At 44.0% G+C, this 25870-nt stretch overlaps 3 protein-coding genes across 3 annotated transcripts in view; 1 reads left to right on the top strand and 2 right to left on the bottom strand.

The window, feature by feature from the left end:
- The window catches only part of haus1 (HAUS augmin like complex subunit 1), a 34852-nt gene extending 24706 nt beyond the window's left edge, over positions 1-10146 (top strand). The window contains exon 8 of the mRNA XM_087136712.1: positions 9079-10146. Within this exon, the coding sequence (XP_086992838.1) occupies positions 9079-9327 (249 nt within the window). The 3' untranslated portion in view covers positions 9328-10146. The remainder of the gene's footprint in view (positions 1-9078) is intronic.
- Positions 1-25870, bottom strand: part of LOC110986820 (sodium-dependent phosphate transport protein 2B-like) — a 369275-nt gene that overhangs the window by 69051 nt on the left and 274354 nt on the right. The window lies entirely within an intron of this gene.
- LOC110986802 (uncharacterized) lies at positions 561-24785 on the bottom strand. Its single transcript, XM_022249012.2, has 2 exons — positions 24404-24785; positions 561-7937 (listed from the first exon to the last, which is right to left on the bottom strand). The coding sequence occupies exon 2, from the start codon at positions 7299-7301 to the stop codon at positions 5331-5333; it is 1971 nt and encodes a 656-aa protein (XP_022104704.2). The 5' UTR covers positions 7302-7937; positions 24404-24785; the 3' UTR covers positions 561-5330.

The raw sequence follows: 25870 nt of genomic DNA, 5'->3' as shown, positions 1-25870 counted from the left end.
TTGGATCTGAATCTGCACTTGGGGGATCATATAAAATATTTAATGGTGTGCCTGTGTATATGTATGCACCCTCACTGTATCCTCCCTTGTGTGTGGCCTTGAACGGCCGAGCCTTTGCTCCAAAAGAGCTGTGAGTTAAAAGTTATGCCAAGCTCTCTGGAGCCTTTTGATGTTTGTCCGCCTATTTTTATTTCGAAGAAAAATTGGTTTCACGTATCAAACGGACACAAAACTAATTTCATCAATTTTGGTGACAAACATAGATAATTTTTGCTGAGGATGTTATGCTAATGTACATATAACTTAAAAATGGTCTGAAACATTCTAAAACAGCTAGCAGATCAATCATATGTTTACCGAGTGCCAGCAACTTTTCATGTGAAAAATAAATATTTGTGTCCCTATCAAATTCTTATTGAATCCGAGTTTCCTGGACAAGCCACATTTAAATACCCCAAAAGCCATTTTCCAACATCTTTGGTTTGCAGGAAGAACAAAATGGCCATGAGGATTACTGCACTAAACCATCCATAATAATTTAACAAGCAAATACACATGGAATGTTTTTATATAATAGTTCATTTTTATAATTATTTATGAAGATCTTCATATTCCGTTACTTTCTTTACAATAAGAGCTTAATATAATAATACTTCGCATTCATAATATTCTGCCTGCTATGCGAAAGGCAGACGACTCTATACTATAACACACACGTCGCTATTTCGATAACTCTACACGATGGTTGTACCCCAAAGCTAATTACAGGGAATTTGACATGGGGGTACCACATATTGCATTCACTCAGTCGTGACGTAGCGGCTCCACCACAAAAGAGCAAAATTGGTGCACTCAACACCAGCTGGCGCGATGGCAGTATCATACCAGCACGTACTTATTGTTGAGCGCATCAGGTTTCCTTGGAGATGGTGTGTGATCAGAGAAAAGCCGCTGACGGCGCAGCGGTAGTAATTTCTTTATAAGAAACAAGGCGGCATAGAATGACAGAAGACAATATGAAAACTTGAAAAATAGAACCTTTACAGGCTGATTGTGAATTTCTGAATACGCTATGTGTGCTAAATTACAATATATATCAGACTATCGGTGCTGTCTTTTATGCTACTCTTTACATGAAATGGTGTCGAGATACGACATCCAACTATGTAGATGTGTTCCAGAAAAGGACAGAAAAATTGTTCTGACTCATTTTGTACAAAAGCACGTAAAGTAGACGAGAGTTCAAATTACAATTACCTTGGAGTGTGCGGTTTATGTCGTTATGCATACTTCACAATTTTTCGAATATAAGAACGTAGAGGGGCGGCAAAACTGACTTTACACAGGGAATTCCATAATGCGATGTTTACAAAAGACCACGTGGTAATATACACAAAAGTCCTTGTCCAGCTTAATATGTCAGCTACACTATCCCTTGGTTGATAAACCTTAGAATGTATCCACGTTTCAAGTTACTTTAATCTCAATACAACCCCTCCCCCTCCAAGATAGGCCGTCATCTTGAGAGGAATATTACCCTTTCGTAACAGCCGGGATGATGTCTGAAGAAATTCTTGTTAGACTAAATTGGCTATAAAGTCATTATATAATATTTTAACATTTGGACGCTCTAAATGAGCCTGCGGAAATCTATTTTATTTTAAAGACGCCTTCTTCGCACGATTCTCGGGGCAAATACACGTGAATGTTTATTGTTCTTAAGTCAGTGGAAGTGGGTATTTTTAATCATCTTCTCGATATACTATGCACGATTTGCGCGAGTGCCTAAGTACCCGAACACACAAGTCTTTACAAAAGAATTCCTGAGATTTCGAGGACACAATGAACATCACAGAAGACCCTCTGCCACACTGTGAATATTCCATCGCACCAGAACGTCAGGCACAGTCTAACACACCACTTTCCCTCGACAACCAGATCAATAAACGAGCAATGTCGGGTGCTTCAGAACCAAAGTGTTGAATCAACACCCGAAGTATTCGGTCAGTAAATGACTGCTCGTTAATATGCTATATTTACACGGAGAGAAAGTGAAAGATATTGCGTATGAAGCTTAACTGACGTATTGAAACAATGAATTTGACAGAATTAAGTATTGTTTCAATAGACACAGTTAATATATACCAGCCTTTAAATGTGCACACTTCAACCGATTGAAGATACTCTAGCTTTAATTTATTCCACTGGCGTAAGCAATGTTGATACCTATAAGTCACGTATATTCAGTAATTTCAAATTTCTTATCAATGTGACTGCGCAAAGACAAATGAGCTATTCCTTCTTCATGTTTTCCATTCAATTGATACCGTAACAACAAAATGAAATAACCCAAGCAGTTGGGCCCCAGTCGCTTTTTAAAACCAACTTCTGTACTCATCTGGGTGCCGCTTTAGCTAAACAGTACACCCTTTTGGGATCCGATGATCCCTGCATTTTCAGCGTATCCTTCTCGCATTACTGACAAACCGAGCGAATAACACATTATTGCAGGACAGCCATTATACACACGACTGGGCTCACCTGCAACAGGTCGTGGTAGTCTTATTAATTGTAAAAAAGAAACATGCACGCGTTGACACAATAAAGCAACATACATACTACACGTGCATTATTTCGACCAGTTCTCAAAGAATTTATGCCGATTAATTCCAAAGGACTAAATACCACTTTAATGACAAAAACTAGGCTTTCTAGTTTTCCCCAATGCCAGGTGGCGGCGTGCAATGTAGACGACTCGACAGAGCACGAAATTGCAAAATGGTCCCCCTTGGGAGCCAACCTGCGCGTAGACGGCTGAGTATTTGTCTTAGCGTCTATGGTAAGATGTGGCAATCGGCCCCATTGGTTTTTCAATTAGCCTATCGGTGAATGGAGGGGAAAGGAGCTAGATTTAATTGCGTTTCAATCGACTTCACTACACCCCTTACCCTGTAGCTGAAGCTTTATCGTAAGCTATCACTGTACGTGGCTCTGAACCTGCCCAATACCTTCATATGCGAGTTTGTTTGGAACGCCCGCGTATAAGTTCCATAATCCATGGAGATTATTACATTTTTTTAGCCAGATGCCTCAAACGTGACATGCAACTCACAGTACTTGTGCGCACCACAGAGATCAATGGTGTGGCAACCTCGTACCCATTGTGTTGAGCAGTGCGTCCCCCACGCCTTCCCAATGGCTCATCATCATTGGCTCTATTATGGTTCCCTGCCCAAATAAGCCCTGGCGACTCCTGGAAAAATCTTAGGTGTGGCATTACCAACGGGTATAAATAGATATGACGCCAGGGTCAGGGGTCACAAGTTGAGAGGCGGGATATTTCGATATCATTACGGTGGTGCACCCTTGTAGGCCTATGTTTGGGCATTTGCCAGTCGTCGTCAACCTTCAATTTCAGTGTAGTCAAGTACTGTCAAGTACAACAGCTGTCACGAGGACACGGGAGTTTACGTTCCACAGCTAGCCTACCTATCCAGCCGGGAATAACCGAACGTCAACGGTACCATACAAACATGCCGAATATCACGGGATGGCTTCGGAATATTGCGGCTATTTCCGGAAACTGGAGGAATTCCTCCAGTCTTGGTCACGTGGACATTGGGTGATACCTGACCGTTGATTCATAGAGTAGTTGGAATTATCGGGTCTGGTATCCAGACTACATTGGCTCTTATCATGGGTCATTTGCACATGCAAAACCTTTGGATACGTCTGGTGCTTGGCCGTGCTTTAAATCAACGGGTTTTCCAGCACGCAGTGTCAGGTGTTAACACACAGTCAATTCGGCGGCGAATTTTACCATCCGTGCACGTCATATGAAAAAAATCTGGACTAGCAGTACGCTAAATCAGCCTGCGTATAGGTCATTGGCGCTATCGACGGCCATCTTAGCGTGCCAAACAAAGGTTAATTGCAAAGGCTTGCTCGTAAAGCATTAACCAATCGTTCATGGTAACAACTGTTATATTGGCACGATCACTATATTCAGCATGGTAAGATGGCTGCCAGTGACTTCAGTCGATACCAGAGCATTGCGATTCCAGACTTTTTTTTGTACGTAACGTCCCTGGTATCAGAAGGGATACCAGGGACACGACATTTCTCAACTTTATAACCAATATTCATTGTCATTTTTTATGATTGTAAACAAAATGTCTAAAAGGGGATTGTTTGAATGGAGAAGCGGATGAAAGAATTCACAGCAAACGTGAAAACCCGTCCTACTCGTTGAAATTGTACATGAAATACATGTACACGAAATAAATCATTGCCTCGCTGATGCTGCTTGGAATCATGACACAGGAAGAAAGTTCCCTTTCCAGGGGTTACTTTAGAAACCAAGCCGGAAATAAAGTAACCGCCGGGGACGATCTTGAGTGGCGTGGTGCCGTCCACCGCATTAACGGCGTTTCCCCACATTGCTATATTCGAGCTCACCATGCATTGTGCAGCAGATGGCCCTTCATTACCGGTAATAGCCGAGGCATTTTGCCAGAAACAGCAATAACAGCGACGGCCAAAGATTGTGAAACGTGACTTCTGTCAAGGGGCGGATCTGGAACCAAATTTTTTTTGGGGGGGACCAAACTTGAGGGATTTTTGTACACGGTATTGGAAGAGAGGGAAATCATCAAAATATAGACGAAAAAGTCACCCTTCTCCAATTTTTCAAAAAAAGCAAATGGGCTCGGGGGTGGGATAGCCCCCGTCGAGCCCCTCTTGCGCCCCTTATAAATTCTTTGCAAATTCACAAAACTTACGATTTTATATATTGACAAGAGAACATGCTTGGACAGTATTGAGGAAAAGTGGATGATGCTAATCAGACTGCTACTATAGGTTCAACTTCCGCATCAATATTTCTGGCGTGAAGCTGCCGGAAACTTACGATACCCCATCATACGGAATAACTTTGTGAGCCTTTCTCTGATGCCCGAGGACCAACAGAGATTGATTTCAACTTGCACAACCATGCAAATAGCCTGCACAGTTGTTATGATTACTATGAATATCAGCTTTCTTGGTAACATACGTACTCTGATACCTGAAGCGTGGACGAACACTGATCATGACTGTGCAAATGTAAAGTTTGGTTAATACGCCTTCCGCGTGTTTTCCTAAATCATTTTTTTTTTATTTTGGTCACGCAATATCCTAGTGAAATTTTTCAGAAATAGGCAAATGACGCCTTTGTTAAGCTGATGGCACATACTTCATACTTGAACATTTTGAAAGCATTCCTCTGAAAAATAATACCCGTGCTAAGTGCAAATTATTTTACAACATGAAGTAATCTTGGCTTTCATTATTTACACGTAAAATTCCCGATCGAAAGGCTTCACCTTGAGCCCATTCATAGATTTCATGTCCTTCATCTCGATAACCTTGGATTTTTGGCCTTGCTTACTTTTACCCTTCCCTTTCTCCTTTCCCTTGCCTGGATCCGGCCGTTGCTTGGGTGGTTGTGGCGCCGGCAGCGACGCCTGCTGATCCGGGCGCGGAGGGTCGGGATTCGGGGGCTGCAACCGATCCTGTTCGCCAGTGTCCTCCTTCTGACGGCGCCGTGAGCGTATCCGATGGATCTTGTAGGTCCGCACCAGAATGGCTGTGGCCACGATGAGCAGTATGACGATCCAGATGACGACCAGGACGATAACGGACGCCGGCGGTGGGTAAGACGTGCACTGCATTTCCTCGTTCAGAAACACCACATTGGCATCCTTTCTGCTGGGAGGCCAGTCGCAGGTGACGACGTCAAACTCCCGCCCCCAGTCTGTGCTGACGAAGGCCTGGCTGAACCATTCCAGCTCGCAGTCGCATCTCCACGGGTTATCCCCGAGTCGCACAGCGCCCAGTCGTGGGAGCCCCTCCAGTGTCTTCGGATCCAACGTGGTGATATCGTTATTCCTCAGGTCGATCTCCTTCAAATTGGTACCGACGAAGGCGTCGGGTGCCACGTAAGTAATGCCGTTCCACGACAAGTTTAGGTGAGTCAAAAACGCTAAATTGCGCAAGTTTGGAACCTCTCTCAGTCGATTTTCTTGCATGTAAAGTTTCCGTAGGCTCTTGAAGGCTGTGAAGCCAACGCCAGAGACGTTGCGGATTGCGTTGGAGGCGAGGTTCAGTTCTCGTAGATTAGGAAGGCTTGTCTGCAGAAGGAACTCGATTTCATTCAGCATATTTCGCTGCAATCCCAAATATTTTAGGTTCTGTAGATTCTTGAAGGGGTCTGGTTGTAATTTCTCAAAGAGGTTGTTGCCAAGATTGAAATACTCCAGATCTGAGCCCTCTGGGAAAAGATAATCGGTCAAGTTCGTCAGTACGTTGTAACTCAGGTCGAGACGCCTCAATTTCCTCAGATGGGAGAACACGCCTAGCGGCAGCTCCATGAGCTGGTTCACGCTCAGATCCAGCTTGACCAGTTCCTCCAGGGGCAGAAACGCGTTGAACTCCAAATTAGTGAGTCCGTTCTCGGCCAGATTCAAGCTCTCCAGCAGCGGTGACAGCCCGGGGAAGAGCCAGCCCTTGGTGGTGTTCCCCTCCGGCATTTGGTCGTACACCACATTAGCCGAGTAAGCCCTTCTCATGTCCAGCACTCGGAGGTTGAAAAGGCCCACCAGCCATCCGTAAGGCAGATTCGCAAAGGAGTTGTCGGAGAGGTACAACTCCTCCAGACTGTCCAGACAGTGGAAGGACCCCGGCTTGACGGTGTGGATGCCGTTCCTCCTCAGCGACAGCAAGCGCAGAGGATTGGCATCGCTCATGCAGCCCTTAGAAAGCACCGTGATGTTGTTGTCGTCCAGCAAGAGCGTCTGCAACCTGGTCAGCCCGTAGAAACTGTACTTGGCCAGGCGATCGATGCTGTTGTCGGTCAAGTCCAGCAACTGCAGTTGACTCAGGTTGCGGACCTCCCTCGGCACTGAGTCCAGTCGGTTCCCTGCCAGAAACAGCTGGCTGACGTTGTAAATGAATTCGAAAGCCCCGTCCTGGATTTTGATGATGTTGCAGCGCGACAGCGACAGATACCGGGTCGCCGTGGCCCGAGAGAACGCCTGGCCGTAGATGACGTTCAAGTCGTTGTTGTCGAAGCTGAACACACGGTACTCGCTCGGCAGGTTGTCCGGTATGCGCCGAAGGCCCGAGTTGGTGCAGTTCACAGTCAGCATGATATCGTTACATCTGCAACCCGCAGGGCACGCGGAATCTGTCTCCGCCCCCACGGCCACCACCACAAATACCGCCAGCAGCACCACTTGTACCCGGGGCAGCATCGTGAACATGTTTCGGTTACGATAACATTCAGTGACGGTTGTTTTTGTCGACACGGTTTGTTTTTCTCTCTCAGAGAGTGTGATCTGCTACGTAGGTTCTTGTTTTCTTTCTGCAATCACTATTTCTGTCAGAATACGCTTAATTTCATTTTCAAAATTCAAAATTCATTCAAAAGTCAGTTCACCATTTACGCTCTCTCACTAACGTACATGCTGTGAACAGCGATGCAAACCAAATTCTGTAACGTAGACGAGAGACAAACTTGTAATATTAAAGACCAATGGCATGAAGAAAAACGCACAACTCGCGATCCGTTATCTCCAGTCGCCGTCAGTGCCATAATTACTCCATTTCCAGCTCTCAGCGAGATGAAAGGAAAGCGTTCGTTTCACTCCGCCTACTTAGGTCGGCTGTGTGTCTGGCTGTACATCCTAGGATGTGTATGATGCTTCCGCCGTGCTGTTTGTAAGGCAGCTCATCCCACCGACGGCGCGATTCGCTGGCCCGTAATTATAACATCTTGCCCCGCGCTAAACAAAATCTCCCAGCTCCGTATGTGTGCACGCGTTAAACTCCAGTCGTCCCGGTCAAAAGAACTCCGTCCCGGACGAGAGTGGCATCACTCTTCTAGGTTGAAAGATGAACTGCGTCAGATGCACAGAAAAAGAGAGCGATTAGAAATGAGCTTGTGCACACAAGGTGTGGGCCCTAATACAAAGGTGAGAAGGTGCCACGGGCCTCGCACCTGACAGAGAGCCTCAACACCAACCCCGGTGCGATGCACGTGCCGAGTACATTCTCCAGGTTCATACTTATCACCCGCGCACGAGACTCGCCGCAGTGTGTATGTGATCATGACACATCGATTGCGTTCGGACCTTTTGACGCTCATGCACAAACTGCAGTAGCCTATACCCGCGGCGCTTGCGTGACAGCCGGCTGCAGATGCGTACTACGTATGCACGGTGCAGTATGCGCACGCAGCTGTTTAATCGGCTTGGTGTCACTGAAAAGACCGAACTCATTCATGTGCGGACTTATATATTGGTCTGCTTAGGTTTTTCCCTAAGGTGTGTGTTTTTTTTTTACTGTGCAATCTCAACATCACGACACTCTTAAAAGACACAACGACCTATCGGCACAATCTTCCAAGATCTACTTGTCTTAAAAGAATTTTAGGCCTATGCTGTTTTTAATCTTAAAGGGGAAAGTTGATTTCATGAACGTTCTTAATTCTCATGTCAGTTTTTGTTAAACCTTTCGACCATCGTCTATTTCTGTAACAGCCAACAAAATCGAGTTCCAGTTCCTCATTGACAAGAGCCTGTCCAACAGAATAATTCAATCTATCAGTTATCTGTTATTTATTATATCTGTTATCTATTAATCTTAATACATCTGTGGTGTATGGAAATAAACAAACAAATCTTATGTGACAATGCATTTTCTTAGTACTTTGCTAAATGTGTTTTCTGACAAATGCAGTGGTCCCATAATGCGCCATCAACAATTTCCTTCGGTTCTCATGTTTTCAGTGGTATTAGGCACCCGTCATATTTCCTCATCTTATTTTCAATATCTTTGGTGAAAGTATAAGGCTTTGCATTAAAAATAGCTATTCTGGGAACACATTCATGTCTATGTAAGTTGGGTTGGTACTTGTATTTGTCAAAATTACCTTACAAGACTGGATGCGTTTGAAAAGTTTACTTGAAACAATTATTAGTGCAGTCCTTGATATTATCTCCCTTTTTCCTTTCATTTCATCTTAACACATGCACTCAGGTTCCCATTGAAGGCTGTTATGATATTTCAACGAGACAAATATTACTTTACGTTCCGAGCATGTCTGACAGGCCAGCACAGCGTGAATGTGTAGCCGGCTCCTATTGGGAACGCCTGGGGTGCGGCAGATTATGGCGGCGAGGCTTGGCTGGAAGTGTATGCCGTGGACTCCACCACCCGGCCCGCAAACTCCACATCTCAGACGTGAATGCTGCTAGTTACATATTTTTAAAACAAAATTCGTGGTAGTGCGGCAGCAATAGAGCCAGCTGGCTGGAGAGTTGAGCGCTAACCGCACGCTCGGGGAAATTAGGAATTAAAAGGCGCTAAAGGCGCGCTTGGTTCAAACAGCGCAGTGACGCAGTATGGATGTGGTGCACGGCTGACATTGTATCGTTTTGCTAATGAATAAATTATGAATCAAACCAGGCATGTTGTTGTCTGTCTGGTTTATCGCCAGTGGTGGATTTCACGGGAAATCTCCTCATACAATGCTCTTTCGAGGCAGAAATGCTCGCTTCGCTGTATGAAATCCACGCGTGGACATAACACGGGAAACATTTCTCATCCGTTACATTTTCCAGGCGTACATGGTGCATATAATTTGCCCGCGAGTGTCACAGTCGTCAGACGGCTGCTTGCGACACTTTTGCCGTGCAGCGGTCACGAAACGCGCGGGTCGTAATGAAGGAAATAAATACAGCTTGGGGGAACTGTTGCCATCGATTATCACTTTTTTTTAATCCAGCATTTAACACTCCCATCCCGTTGTAGGCAATTAGAAGTCAGTCTACGACAAGGCAAAATGGAGTGTGTCGCAGAGTTTTGTCCCAGGAACAACAGAGTTATTCCGAGACTGATACTTTTGGACAGTGTAGTGAGTGGATTAACACGGTGCAAATGAGACGGAAAATGTCGGGCTTTTTCCCCTCTTCACATGCAGCCCAGGGGAAATGATCGATTTGGTAAATGCTGATTGCAAATACATGAACAAGGGAGCGACACTTTTTTTCCTACGCTGAGCTGGGGCCTCGGCCTACTCGGTGTGGCTCGGGCAAGCCACTCACGCTTTACCCTGACAGCAGCGAGTTTCAAGGGCGGGGGGCTCTCGGTATTCATGAGCCACGGGAAATCGACTGGGGGGGTCGAGAATGCTTGCCCCGTCCCCCAGGGGAGTTCCACCAAGGAGCTGCTGGTAATGTATCGCGAACGAAATGAAAAGCTGAAGTGACGGCTCTCCTTAATTATTCATCTTATGCATAGTGATAAGCAAAAACATTAACCTCGCAAAATCTGATCGACACGGGGTGTACGGCGGTGCTCGTCTTCGCAACGCTGGACAGACAAGGTCGACTTTTGTCGACTCAGTTGTTGCACCGTTACCATCTTTACTATTTCTGTTGGTCCGTTGGTCTCTACCTCCGCGGTCACTGTGGTCTGGTTGATGATAAACGTTGGTTAGTTGTGGCCACATCGTGTTTTTGATGGTGATATATAGGGCACACAAGGACATGGGAGTGTGAAAATGAGGAGTTGACTGGGTGGCTTATAGGCTCGGTCCTTGGTTACTAGATCCGTTGGTTGGTCGATTGGTTGTGGTTGGTGAGCGGTATCGCTGACTTAATTATTCTTTTATTTGAGTAGATTTTAATGGTGATGAAAGCGAATGTTCATTCAACAAGCATTGGAAGATGGGTGTTAATTGACTGGAAGTGGATTTGACAAGCCCATCCTCTCTCCCGCCTCTGCTGTCTCTACCTTGCAATAATTTCAGGAATGACACAATCTTCCTATCTCCATGGAGGGGCTAGCTTAATTCTAGCTATCGCTTTCCCTTTTAGCTGATTAGCCATTAAGTTAATAGCAAAATTCTGCTTGTATTTTTTTCCATCCTGACGAGTGGTTCCGTCACGTTCTCCAGTTTCAGCCCGCCTGAATAATTGAACTCAGGATATCGTCGAGCCGATTGTCGGTGTATACGGGGACACCGCGCGTCGACAAGCTCGTGGATACACATCAACGCCAGGCAATGCCTGCCGTGCCCCACACCTGCGCTACGCGCTGTTGTCAGCGGCGTTAATTGGGTGGTCGCGTTTGAATTCGTTAGGTACTCACTCACACGGAAGACCTGAGCGTCCGTTGCGGCTTAAAATTTGACAAATTAAACGGGGATTTAAAGTGACGGGCGATTATCATTATTAGAATGTGCCTGCATACAGTAATGTAACGTGAGACATATCCAAGGCCATAATTACTGCCTTTCCTGAATTGAGATTTAAGACCTCTAACAAGCCATATAAATCTACCAGTAAGTTAAAAGTATTCCCAAAGGTGTCCCATAACAGGGTAATATAGCACGTTAATAGCTGGTTCACACTAAGGACCCAAAAGGAAGTCCCGGTCAAGAATCGATGTAGTCCACAGAAGTTAGACGCTGACTAAACGCAGAGTAGCGTTGACTACGGGTACATGCTTTGGGAGAGAAATTGAACTGTACACTTCCCTGGGTGAGAGGTTTTTCGATTAGTGCTATAAACTATGAATAAGCTATGGACTGGTCTGCGTGTGATATTAGACAGTTTTGGCGTCCAAGTTAATTCGTTCGTATCCGTGCGCGTATCCGCATGACACAGGACGTACGCGGGTACGTATAAAGGCGCCTTTCCACAAGCGCGTCAACACTTGCACCAAGCAAAGCGTATCCGGCCGAACGCAACGCCCACGTGTGTCATGTTTATGGGGTCAATTTTTGTGTCCATTTAACGCATGAACGCATCGTGTACGCGACACATCCAAAAAACGTACATAATGAAAAGCAGCCTTTATATAGGTTACAAAAAATAATTTAGTTTCGGCATAACTCGCAAATCCATACGTGATGGTGCGCGCAGCAACATAGCAAAATCTGTGGCGTTGATTTCTTCAAAAACAACATTCAGTCACCCCAAATTTAACTCAAAGGTATTGCGATCCGAACAAACGATACATCAAACGTCGTGCAAGTAAAAACAGTTTTGTTTTTATAAATACAGTTTGGTGTATAAAACCGGAACTTCATATGTACCGGTTCCGTACCAAGTTGCTCCCCGTACGTCGTCGTCCGTGACGCTTCTCCACGGATATGTAATACGCGCGCATTTTTTGTTTGCCGAAACTAATGTACACCACGTGTGACCTACTTTATAATGGTGCCGAGAGCCTGGAGCCAGCTTTGTATGAAAAACTGGTGTTTTGACTGCTTCGTTAAGCAGTTTCTGAAAATGCTTCCGCTGTTGTGCGGATTGTCTAGAATGCGGAGTGATCGCTTATCTCTGTTTGGGCTGAAGCTTGCAAGCAGACAGTAAGACTGCTGATTCCTGCGTACAAAGCCTGTGTGACTGCGTTGATTGTAGGATACTGAGTTACCATGGTACCCCATGGACCAATATTGTTGTGCTCCAACACAGGGCAAAAATTCAGCTTTGCATTAGTTCTGGGCTCTAAGGCTTGATCTTACACCTTCAGTGAAATTATAGCTACAATTCTCATTTACTTAGAAACGACGCCAGACAAAATGATTCCACAGCCTTCTCTTTTAAAGCAAATTTCTTCTGATGCTTTGCTGGCCTATTTTCGAGTAATTGTAATGCACGTTATCTGTGCACCTCTATCATTGATGAGACTAACAACGTGACCTGTCTTTAATGAGATCATTATTTCCAGCCCTATTCGGTAGGGATGCTCAGTCGAAACGTGCGAATCATACATCTCGGTCTCTTTGTGTCTGTTCAAGACATTGTTAGCTTCAAAACAGAAAATTATTGATGAGTTCAATCAGTCCGACTTTATCGAGGGGAACAGTTGCCTTAATCAACTCAGCTTGCTGTCAAGTTTAACATCGGGGGAGGTTAAGTGCGGCTAAAGCCCCGCGAGACCGTCTGCGAAATCTCGTCTTTCGCACCCTTGTCGGCTCCAACGCTTCCTTCCTCGGAACTAAAGCCATTCGTTTGATGTCTGGACAGAATAAGAAACTTCCACTAAGAGCGTCATATCAATTTTTATTTTTAAACTGCAGTCTATATTTTACCGGAATCTGTACATAGCACGCAGATGGAGCCTGAAATGGATTCAGAAAGTCCAACGCCTGTGTAACATTATTTTGTTTCCATGCTGCCTCCCTAGAGCACCTTGACTCACTGGTAACAAAATCGTGATGGTTCCATTTTCCTGACTGCGTCCTACATCTTGTGTATACAAACCTGTGCTGCTGCAAGTGCAGTGGGTTTTGCTAAAATCGAGTTTGGTGGCACATCATAAATTCATTGTCTTATACAGATAGTTAGCCAGGTGCTCGTGGTATGCATGATGACGCTACCGTGAACATTTTGCCCCTCCCACGGCGCAGATGTGCTCGACAAACTGAAGGCTGTTGCTCCAGGGTTTGTAGTTGACGTTTTGTTTGTTGGCTGGTTTTGGTAGATGTCCGTTTCTTTGGCGTTTGTATCCATAACTCTTTTCGAACCGTGTTTTATACACGGTTGCCTGTGGCACAGCTTTATAAGAGAAGGAGGCAGGATAAAAATACGCTAAAACAATGCATAAACATCTCCGGTTTCTGCGGAAATGAGGTAAAACGTCGTCGAGCCCAAACCTCCCCGTTATAAACCTAGGGAAAGCTGAGTATTTCAGGCAATGTGCATATTTTACATTTACTTAAACGCACCTTGTACCTTATTTCTATGCATAATGTACTATATCTCGGTGTCTCCCTACGAAGATTGTTCGTTATTATTGGCATTATAAGTAGATTTTTCCATGTGTTTTTCCTGAGCGACACTGAGTAATTGAGTTATTGCCAATATTATGAAATACATTCCGGGAGAGAGTCTTTTGTCGTTGCTGTCCGTTTTAGATTCGCGCAAACTGTTGATGTGGCAGCGACTACCGCAGAAAGAAAAGAAACAAAAGAAAAACACGAATCCAATTTCTTCCACATTCAGATGTTTTTCTTCAGTCTGTCCTTTTATTCTTGATTGCTTTTATTGGATTCCAATTACGATTTTAATAACTCTCTGGACCCGATGAAGGTACTTCTGTTAGGTATTGGGGAAACCTTTGGAAATGCAATCCAATATTGGCAGTAAATTCTTTTAATATTTTGGATGCGGCGAATTGTATTCTCTGAAGCTTCTATGGCCTTGTGATTATAGAAGTAGTGTCCCTCATCCTCCTCGTCCATTTATAAAGGAACGCAATTATCCAATTCCTAGTAGTTGGACTAATTGACCGAGAGGTTTGTTTCTTGCAAGGTTCCTTATTTCTATCTTGCTGAGTGCTTCCCATTTCGACAGTATTCGATCAGGATTTGTTGAGCGTTTTGCTCTTCTTGCCGTTGTTTTTGCCCTTCGGAGCACTATCCGAGAAATAACGCCCCATTTCGCCCGAGCACGCTCATTAATCGACCTTGGTGGGAAAGGACGGCCGCCTCATTATCAATATTGCATTGAGCCGTACGCACCGAGCAGATGATTCAGCAAACGATGCAAGCAAAAAATTAACGTCTTGCAAAGATCTAGATTTGACATGAAAGCGAAAAAATCGTGTCATAAATGGGGAAATACGTCACCCATGCTGGGTTACAAACAAACAGAAAATTTCAGAGAGGAAAGGATCTTTTTGACAATTTGCACGTCTTGAATATACAAGGCACTGGGTTTATACCAGAATTGACAAAACTCACCCTATAACAGTCAACTGGTGTTCAGATCCCAAATCTTTTGCGTCAGCTTACTGAGGAGCAACATCCACCTAATGAAAAAGTCTTTCGGAAATTAAAGATTTTGACCTGAGGCTCTTTAAAGTATACCAGCCGCCATGAAATAAATTTTATTTAAACGTCTCAAATTACCGTACCTAAATTGAAAAAAAAACACACACAGAGCAGACTTGCTACAAAATTAGTAGAAGTTACATTCGTAGCCTAAATATATGAAATTACCCTTAAGGTTGATCACAGTCGTACACTTCTGCCCCTAATTACTAACTATCTATATTAATGACATTCTCCTCCGCCGTTTTGGATTCATTTTATGCTCATCTCGTCTGACCAACACACCTCGCCTTCCATCATTGCTGTCCCAAGTGTCCGTTTCCGGAAACCACGAAGTGTGAACGACGCACCAACTTGCCTTTTCTCGCGGTGCATGACAGCTTGGAGAGTCCGGCGATTTGGCACCTTGGGGTCAGTGCTGGCGTGGTGTGCTCGCTTGAACCCACCGTGCTCAGATTACCCTTGCGTGGAAGCACGCACGCGTGTCCTTGTTCAGAGCGTGCAACCGGGGCTACTCAATGGAAATCGCGTTCGTGCATGTGTGTGCGTTCGGTCGCAAAGGTAAACCGATCCCCAAGTACTCTCAGCATAGCACGCCTCGCACGCCATGAAAGGTTTTGGGAACTTTTCAAACGCTGGCTACCGACTGGTAAGAGAGATGTTCTTGGTTACGATGGTAGCAATTTCGTCTTAGAGAAAGACTTTAAACACCCCCAGACGAAGTCGTGGGGCAGCTTGGCTGTACGTTTGGGTTGCCAGCTTAGCTCACTTGAAGTTTTTGTACTTCTTGTAAGGGTAAGAGCACACCAGCCAAATCTTGGTGCTTGGCAGATGGGTGAAACGTGTTGTACACATTACTCTTCTCCTGTCTGCCAATTAATCCAATGACAAACATGTACAGGTATCAACATCGAGTACAAAAATAAGGATAAGCAGGAGAAAGGTTGAAAGTAAACCACGCATTAAAGTACGAAGTGCAAAAACTTCCTCACAGAAATAAATCGTGGAATTGGGGAGACACTTTTTTTTTTCAAATTGCGAAAAGGAATGTGTGTACCGGTAATGCCATACTGAACGGAGAAAGACCCCCACCACGCTAGTGTTTGAGTGTGTGATCTTGGTGAGAAAGCTTGGACAGGTCACCTGCCTCTGCTGCTATTTTTTGGTCTCCTGTTCCACGATAAATTACAATGGGTTCTCTGATGATGTTTTGATTTTGCTTAGGTGGAATAATTGGCTTAGAAAAACAGTAGCTGACACTCTTGGGTTGATAAACCCAACACAGGTTGTTTTTGTGTCATGCGACGCCACAGCTAGTAATTAAGAAATTAACCTCGAGTGGCTCGTGCCGTTTGCACACGCGTCAGAGTATCAGTTGCGCGTCTAGGGACTGGCGGTGGTGCCGATCAAACCCCCTAACCTCACACTCCCGGCCCCCTTCACCTCTGCGCAAGTCCCTGCCTCGGCCTATATCCACCCCCGGAGCAGAAACCCTAGCCCTCCCGGAGCGACCCAGCAGTATCAAGCAGTAATTGCCGAGGGCGATCTGATCATCGTGTGCAGGGGACTATGTTTGCACGATCCCAGACAAGACACTCGTGTCGGTAGATGGTAATGCGACCCGATCTCCCGTCAGTAAGTCTCATAACATTAAAAGCATGGATCCCGAAATTAAACTTCGAATTATACGCTGAGAGAACTAAGGCCCTGCCCGAAACGGGCTCCCAGAGCTACGGCTAGGTCTATTGTCTACGCGTCTCCACGCATTTCTAACGGAGTGAAGACCTAGACCTAGTTCTAGACAAGAGATTCGGATGCAGCCTCAGCAGCCCTTCGAAAACTACTTGGGAGGGCGTTCATCCGGCTCAACAAAAGCACATTCGAAGAATAAATTGTTACAAGAGGGCTTCGGGGTGTAACAGATAGTGTTTGAGAATCGATGAAAGATATCCGACGTACAATGGCTCAAACTTCCATTATTATAGCATACCGTCTATAGTTGTAAAGAGGAAAGTGCAACGTCTTATCTTCGATGGGGACACGTGTAGGCCTGTAGTCATTAAACGCAACAAATATTGGGAAGATCAGATTAATTACATTTATCCATTCTCATGCATGGCTACTGTGACTAGTGTCCATTTCGTCATCACCATCTGCTATTATTTGTAAGTTGGGTTAGCGTAATGGTTCTTTTCTCGCCTTCCACCTCTGCGGTCTGGGTTCGATTGCCGGCACGGTCCACAATCATGTGGATTCGGTTTTCAGTCCCTACCTAGTACCCGATTCCGTGGCTTTTACCCAGAATATTCCCCTGGGGTTTTCTACCCACCTCTAAAACTGAAACGGCTTCGCATTAGCTCCTCTCTGCACGGATGTGGGACGTTTGGCGGCTGCCCGAGGCACCCTTGTATGCCATCGGTAGGACCACGTTTCAAACGGGCATTAATCGATCAGTGGTTTGGACAGCCGCACAAGTAGCTCAGGGCGGCTAGGTCAGGATTAAGCACGGGATATGTGACCAGTCGAGGTTACCTCCTACAAGTGCATTCGAGTCCCGAAATATTTGCTACATATTATTGTCAGAATTACGCGACAAGATAGAACTAGAATCGTGAATGGTGGGCTCCCATTTATCCGGACGATTGTTTCTCCAAGATAATTTGATCGAGTTGGTTTCACTAGAAACCATCTTCAGACCAGCTGTGTAGGAGGATTAAGTCCAAACAAATACGTGTGCAAGCAGCTTTGGAGCGTTTTCGAATTGACGGCTTCAGTGGGTACAGCAACCGCTATTCAGAACAGATTTCCCGTTGATAAAACGGGACAATACATACTCAATACGTTGCCGTCTTGCTGCGGCCAAAGTGGTGCAACTTTGGTCGTTATTTCATCAACGCTGTGTACATGAGTGTATCCGAGGGACTAGGCGCACATTCGCCCTCACAGCAGAATTGCGTATTTTACTCTTGGATATTTATTTCCAAATTGTTGGCCTTCTCTTTAAATACCCCCCCCACTTTTGACAATATCAATTGAGACATTGCATAACATTTCATTTTTATAATCACTGTTATTATTGCTAATATCTTTACATTTTTATACAACACATGAAAGCTTTCCGATTCGGCAGTGATTCCAAAAAAAGTCACTCTATAATTTCCACGTTATTTATTTTTTTTTCAGTCTTGTACAATCGCGTACAAAAATGCCTCGTTTATCCCCCGTTGAGGTAGGCCTTAAGTGATCAAACTAAAAGTAAAAACTGTCGGATATAAAATGTTAATGCGTAAATGCACACTTTGTAAATATTGAAAAAACTTACAAAATATTTAGGAATAGGAACAACGCCATTGTAAAATGTGTTCAACGCCCAATACACACATACTGTTTTCAAATTTCGAGGGCTATCTATCCTTCGATCTTTACTAGAAATCCTACGCTCTTCATAAGAAATCCTCTCGCCTAAAATTTCATGAGTCTGTGTCATTTGCGACTCCAGGAACTTGACTGGTCTGCCGTCGGTTTTGTGTTTAACCCTAACCTCGTTTCCGATCGTTCTGTTCGTTTCCTGACAGTGATCAGCGACAACCATGTGATTTAATCCTCCATCATGCGTCAACTCAGCTGCCGTGAATTACCCCGCGCGGCACATGCCGTGGAAGAACGAGCTTTTGCGCGAAATTTGAAACCTCTCGTTCGCAACCTCTCGTATACCTCAATTCCTTTTCCCAAAGAATGCCGCGCTGCAGATAACTGTCTTCGCCGAACTGACAACCTCCTGCTCAACCAAAATTGTTCTAGCAAACAAGATCGATGGGCATTGTCAAGGCTGAATAGCCACAGACTGATCGAAGTTACTCAATACCCTTTCTCAGTGCCATAATGTATACTTTTCAGATGCCCAAGAAGTTTTTAAAAAATGACTCCCTCTAGAACGGAGGGCGCCTCCTTAATTTAAAATCATATGATTTTCCCAGTCCACCAATATTAAGTGTTCGTCTTGGATGGGAAAACTGTAAAAAGTGTTTGCGTTCTCCAAGAAAATGTACGACAGGAACCATTTCATAAACTGGCCAGCAATCAATCCAGCGTATTATTTATTTTTGCACTTATTTGTACTTCTGCCATTCCAAAAAGCTTCCTTTTTTTAACTGATATCACAACTGCATCAATATAATCAGCCGTCTGCCCGCTTGAGTGTGTTATCGTTGGCACAAAATGATGATTAATGGGTGTTTTTTACTTTCACCTGGCTTCCAGGATAGGAAAGCAGGTGCTATAAATCTCAATGCCAGTGGCACGTGAAGTATTAGTCACAATCTCACATCAGAGAGCTTGACCGCCTTTGCGCATTCTTGTATCTTAAGTACCGTAATCCAAACATGCTTTGTACAAATAGAGGAACACGGTCGATAGCTTTCAGTTTGCCGCTGTTTGTAACGGTCGTTTCAAAATCTTTCACAAGATTACATCTTGGCGGTGCCTGGCCTTCATGTAAACTCATACGTCACAAGCACACATTTTGGCAACCACTTCCCAATTTTATAGAGCTGCTTAAGCACAGAATTTGCTTAAGCTTGAAAAACCTTGCTTAAAAAACAAAGGTTGCCAGCTCAAACTCTATGTGATTGTCATGCTAACCAAAAGTCAGCTAAATACCATTCTAAAACAATATACATCACATGGAGTTTTGGATGGTTACCCGATTTATCAAGCAAGGTTTTTCACACCTAAGCAAATTTTATGAAATTGGCCCCCATGGTTAGCAAGACTTTGGCTAGCCAGGAGTATCTGCCTTGAGCAGAAGCACCCCCTCATCGGTTGGACAGAGCTATGTCGGTCGGAAGTGCCCATTTTGTTGGTAGCGATGTGATCGACCGTAACTCGTGCATTAATAAGTCGTTTGTTAACCAGTGAAGTGCAATAACTGCAATTCCTACCAAAGGAGCCTCTGTGCTAGGGCAATTGCGCCCTCCTCTTGGTCCAGGTCGGAGCTCAAACAAAAACCACAGGAATTATTCACCGCAAATGTTAACAAAACGCTAAATCATAAACACTCATGGCAATGCCTTCCATTTTGAAACTGATTCGAAGTAGAGTGAACATTTTGTGGCAAAAGTTGTTGCAAACCAAGGGTGAGTTTTGCCAACTTAGGCCGCCTATACAATATGGTGGGTTTTAACCAAGGCCATCCGTAGCAGTGGGCCTATACACAGTACAGAGGCTCACTGCTGAAGCGTTTTGCTCATCACTGCAATGACTTAGATCTCCCTGTGCGTCTTTGATTAGCTCCAGTCGACCGTGAGGAGAGACCTCTAGTTATTAACCTCCACTGGGGTGATGCTGAGGATGGGGCCGGGTTAATGACCTTTGCAAGATGACAAAGCGCAGTTCCAGCATCAGTAAATCGACTCGCCTTTTTTTACGGCCAATTTACATATACATGTAATGATTAGCCCATAGACAAATTCCCGATATTTCACTGGGCATTGCTGATAGCCCCTATTTATGGTGGAAGGGACTTCATTGGGTTTTGTGCGGAGCGACTATAACAGAACACAGGCTTCATCACTGTAATAAGCGCCATTATGTGAGAACCACTGCAAATGACCGGCGAAAGCGTTGCTATAGTCACCGGATTCGATATCGGTATTAAAGGCAAGATATTCCCAAAACAGCGCCACACCATGTTGTTGTATTTATACAAAGTTGTGAATTCTCGCAAAATCTTGTAAATTATTGGACAAGAATCTTAGCATAAATATTGGACGAGGATTGTGCTCGTAAAATGTAGTTTCATTTGCGTTGTTTTATACACTAATTCAAGTTCCAAGAGCAAGTTCCTTCACCTTGGAAGCACCCAATGGACTCAGTGCCTTTGCCACATAAACTTATAAGGTATCAGTAAATGTCGAATGATTGTTTTATTTGCAAACGATGACCTCTACATTTGTGCACATCTGCCCCATGCGGCGCTCTTACTGATTTGATATAAAATGAAACATTCGACGCTGTTGGCCAGAGATTTGTTCCAGTTACGAAATGTTCAAGTTGGTTCTTATATCTTCCATATGTTTGAATTATACATAGCGGAAGGTGTGTAAAGACCGCTTTCAGATTGCCTATACTACCCTGAAGGGCAGATTTTTCAACCTTGGTTGGTGGATTTTACCTCTGAATGTATATTTGCGTCGTTACCTTTAGGAGGGTTGTATTGCCATTTTGAGTAGTGTTTGTTAGTGGTGTTTGTTTTATTTAGCTGAGCGAGATTAAACACTTTGTGGATTATTGTTTTGCTTTATTACTCACGACCAGCATATTTTTAGTAGCCACTGGTGAACAACAAACGACTGTGACAAAAAAGATAAAATTATAAGAAATGCATTTTGTGAAAACGACTGGACTGCACATCCAACTAAATTTTCTTTTCCATAAATAGCTGAAGATTAGTAAAGTTACCCCTTCCCAGAAATACATTTTGGCAATGTTGGTTCCGTATTTTGTACTGCATTAAATTACTTCTTGAGTATCTGTCTTACTTTTCCCCCCGTCCCTTAAAGGGCCATTTCAGAAACATATTTATATCACTTTTGGAAATGTCCTGGATGACATCCAATAAGCAGAGATTCGGCCACTTGTGCCTGTCAGAAAGGAGTGCTGATATGCGTTCATTTCCGCCATTTTGCCTGAAGTCTGACCATCGTGCGCAGCGACGATGGGGGGTAAAGTACTCTGCATTGCATCTCTCCGCCCAATGCAAAATTGATGGAGAAATTTAATGGACGCCTCTCGAAGAGCTCAGAGATATAGGCTGAATTATTTATGTGTCGAGATCTTTGTCTGGTAAGTTCATTAAAGCGCGCGTGCGTTGTCATGCCTTATATTTACTGGCGTGCACGAAGCCAGGATGTGCATTGATGCAAGCCCACGTAAGTGATGCAGAGACCTCGGTCCAGGGTTACTCTGTGGAAATGAGAAGACACCCCCCCCCAAAAAAAATACCTGACAATATACATCAAACTAGCACAAACACCACTATTCTGTGTTCTCTCGTGTGCTCCTTACAGGTCAACTTGTTCGTGAAAGACCACTTTCTAATCTTATCCACTTGTCTTGTCTTCCCACCCGCAAATGATACCTACGCGAACTTGATTCGACTTGTGCGACTGCGCAATTTTGTCAACTAATCTGGAGCCAAGTGGGCATGATATGACGAGATCCTTCGTACGTGAACTTCCTACACAAGGTATTATGAATGATTCGCATTTGACAGATTCGTCTCATCTCTGGCTCAAGGTCAGGCATTCAGTTAATGTAAGCACGTGGCTCTATTTAAGTGCCGTATAAATGGACCTATCCATTTTGTTAAATTGGCTGGGTTGCTGGAGTTCCACGTAATTATTAAATTTCAACTTCAGTAGAACATTCGAAGTATTATTATGCTCAAGATATAAATAACGAACTTTATTATTCAGATATTTTTGTTGAAGCTGTATGGACCCTATAGCGTTTCTTGTGGGAGTCTGATGTTTTAATCAACAAAACGCCAATCGTATGGGTTGTCTATCTTGATTTGATTTTTGAAAATTGAGTTACCAATTAAATCATCTTTTGTTTTGGCAAAATTCCTCTTCAGGCGCCATTCCCAGCATTGCGCTTAAAGCTTATAGAAGCACTTTGATTTCTGCGTCGCATTTTTAAACAGTTTACAGAGACGTCTTGGGATTTTCAGAAACCAGACTAAAAGAGTTCCTCCCCAGGAGGAATTTAGGACATTGATTCCAACATGGCTATTTTGGTTTAGCGCCTTCAGCACAGGAGTACAACAGTAGATTGAATTGATTCACTTAATAAAATACAGCGATGCACCGAACAGTCCACCAATAGGGTGAGAACCTTTTCATCGATTAAACTGTTAAGAAAATATTAACTGTGAAACAGGAAAATTATTTTGAAATAAAAAATACAGAAGGAAAACGTTGTATTCCCATTGCATCATGCATGGATAGGTTAACGACCACGCAGTGCCTTTATGATTCATCTACAACCTTTTTGGCAGCAAAATAATTAAAAATTTATTACCTTGTCAGATGCTCGGAATCAAGTCATGTTCAATGATGAGTTGGAACAAAGTGATTTTTAAATCATACTTTAAAACTCATCAGAGAAATTTTGGGAAATCCCTTTCAGCAGCATCAGTTTTGTCTTAAACAATGGCTATGAAAGTCAATCAAAAACTACTTCCCCGTCAAAATTAGGCATTGAATTGATGTTTAGGTCACCGTCCCCCGTGAGAATGTCAAAAAAGATTCATTTACAGAATTTGCGCTTTTCTTTAAAATCAATTCCATGCAGAATAATCTTAACCAATGACGCCTACTTTTGGCAATGAGCTGGAACAAGAGAGGGCGCAGTTGTCTTGGCAAAGGAGGCTCCTTTGGTCGGAACTGCACTGCGATGGTTCACGAACGCCTATGAAATGCATGCGCACGCGTTACGGTCGCATCGCCGCCAACAAACAAACAAACACTCTAGACCAACAAGGCTGTATTCAACCGATGAAGAAGTGCTTCTGCTCAAAGCAGACAACTGTAAAGATATCATTAAATTTTGTCAGACGTGCCATAAACCGACTGACAGAATAATACAGCACTTATTTCTGCCTCCATACCAGCTGCATGGTGTACTGGCAGTCTACGGCACAAGTGCACTCCATTTCATAATGTAATTTGCCGCCAGCCGTGCAAATAGGTTTTCTCCCGTCTTTGAGGTGTCGCCAGTTCCCATGTAAAGTATCCGGCACGTAGTTCTCTAGGCAGCTGAACCCTTGTTTTTGGAATAGATCAGTCATACAAACGCCAGTGGCTGATTTCGAGGGGATCGCCGCCAGTCCATGCTGCCAACTAGTTTATGTTTTAAAGTCATCTTCTTTCTTAAATGCATTTGTAAACAAGAGCCTATCTGAGGGAGAGGGGGCCAACAGGGCAACCCCCCCCAACAAAAAGGAGCAAACAAACTATGAGTGTTTTGGGTAGAGGGGAATAGTACTGAGAGAAAGGTAATTGCCACGTCCAGAAACACCAAAATGCCGCCTCAAAAAGAAAGGCGTGTCTTCAGTTACCTTCTCCCCAGGGAAATTTGCTATTGGATCCGCAGTTGTCTGTAAAACCAAACAATTCAGCATAATACATTTTTACAAAGTCGTACGGAGGGGCGGTCTTGAATTCCACGCTAAAAAAAACCAAAGTAGGCGGTTGCCGTAGAGACGCCTTGGCGAGAAACAAGAAAAAACACCACCTTAATACCCAAGAAGGGTCTGCTGATGAAACACACCGACAATCAGCTCAAGTTTTATGTTACTTTTGTCGGTATGACCTCCTAAGGGGAATCAACTCTCTTTTGGCAAAATTGGCACTTTTAAACCAAAGGTGTTCATACCCCAAACAAGGTATGTTCAATTTAACCGTTCTAAGCCTATTATGCAGTGTCTCTATAAACACAAAAGCAAAATCTTACCTTTACCAACGACAGCGTCTCACGACGCAGATATGTTGGAGATATCCTCAGTTATTGAAGGACAGTGTAAGCTCTGATGTATCTCTAGATTCCTGTACTTGACTTGATATTTCGAGAGGGTCTATTCACTTGATCAAGACACACAGAGCAGATGTGTGGGTACATCGTGGCGCCTGAGAGATTGACGTGACAACTGCTCCTCCGAGAGTATATTCTGCCAATACGATCAAAGCAGTGCTTCGATTCCCACGACAGAATCGGGCCGGGCATATGGTGCATGCGTAACATGTACTGAAATTCGCACGGACGCTCCGGCACGGGAGTCGAACCTTGACAAAACTCAACTGAGCCCCTAACACCCCCTGTGCGAGGTCCTGGGTCTTTCTATTCGAACACAAACCCATTTCCCAACTACTGCCCGAGCTTTCCCTTGGATAATGTACTACGTAAAATATTCATCTGTTTGGCGTCTGCCGTCTTCGTCTGGAGTTCATGCTTCGCCACCTTCCGAAGCCTGACAACATAGACTGTAGGTACATCAAGAGTTATATTCTATTATTTGGAATGATGCAATGAATATCATAAATTTCGTATACAGGTTACCGGCGTGTAACATTTTGACTTCAGTTCATTAATGATCGCATCTGTCTGACGTATTCAAATGCCTAGTAGTGATTTAATTTTTTCATAATTTGTCTGAGATAGCGTTTTAAACTCAGTTTTATTTGAAAATTACCGAAGAGAGAACCTGAAAAAGAAAAAAAGGCAATGGCTCTGAGTAAAAATTCCACTTAAGAAATGCATTCACGGTTAAAATCCGTCAGGACTGACGACCTATGAAACTGGGACACGCAGTTTTTAAAAAGCCATCCATAGTTATTAAAGAAGTTGGTCATACGAAAGCAGTTTCATGTTCCAATCTCTGACAGACAACGGCCTGGATTTACTCTGATCTCCAGGTTATGCGGATTCTGTTGGTTGGTGCTCAGAGGGAGTTGCCGTTTATGTTCCGCACACGGGTTGTCTGAGGTTCCCCTTTTTGCCGTTTCAGCAGAGTTGTCTTCTAAATTTTGCAGTTTTTGTGCCATAAAATTACACTCTATATAGAAAGAAAACGGAACATCTCCAAAAGGCAAATAACGTCCCCTCTGGTATTTTCTTCAGAAAGCTTATAGAAAGAGTTAGAACTAAGTCTTTGAAGTACCGATAAGTGAGGGCGCCCTTGCAGATTTTACCGTCTCCCTTCGTCACAGTTACTCTGGTGCCGCCCACGTTGTAATTATGTAAAGGTTCAGGGTTAGCTACTCATCACTCATGCAAATATACGGATACGTTAGCCCACCCCCCCCAAAAAAAAGAAGTCTCAGGTTTATGGTCAGAGCGCGAGTCGCCGTAGACCTGCGCATCGGCAAAATGAACAGGTTTTTTTTGTTTGGTAGTCCTATAATAAGATGTCCAAAAGCTGCC

The sequence above is a fragment of the Acanthaster planci genome, linkage group LG05, assembly GCF_054643075.1.
Source record: "Acanthaster planci isolate LZ-2023a linkage group LG05, COTS_SCS, whole genome shotgun sequence".
Classification (NCBI taxonomy): domain Eukaryota; kingdom Metazoa; phylum Echinodermata; class Asteroidea; order Valvatida; family Acanthasteridae; genus Acanthaster; species Acanthaster planci.
Note: the sequence above shows the minus strand (reverse complement) of the source record. Positions and strands in the feature narration are given on the sequence as shown.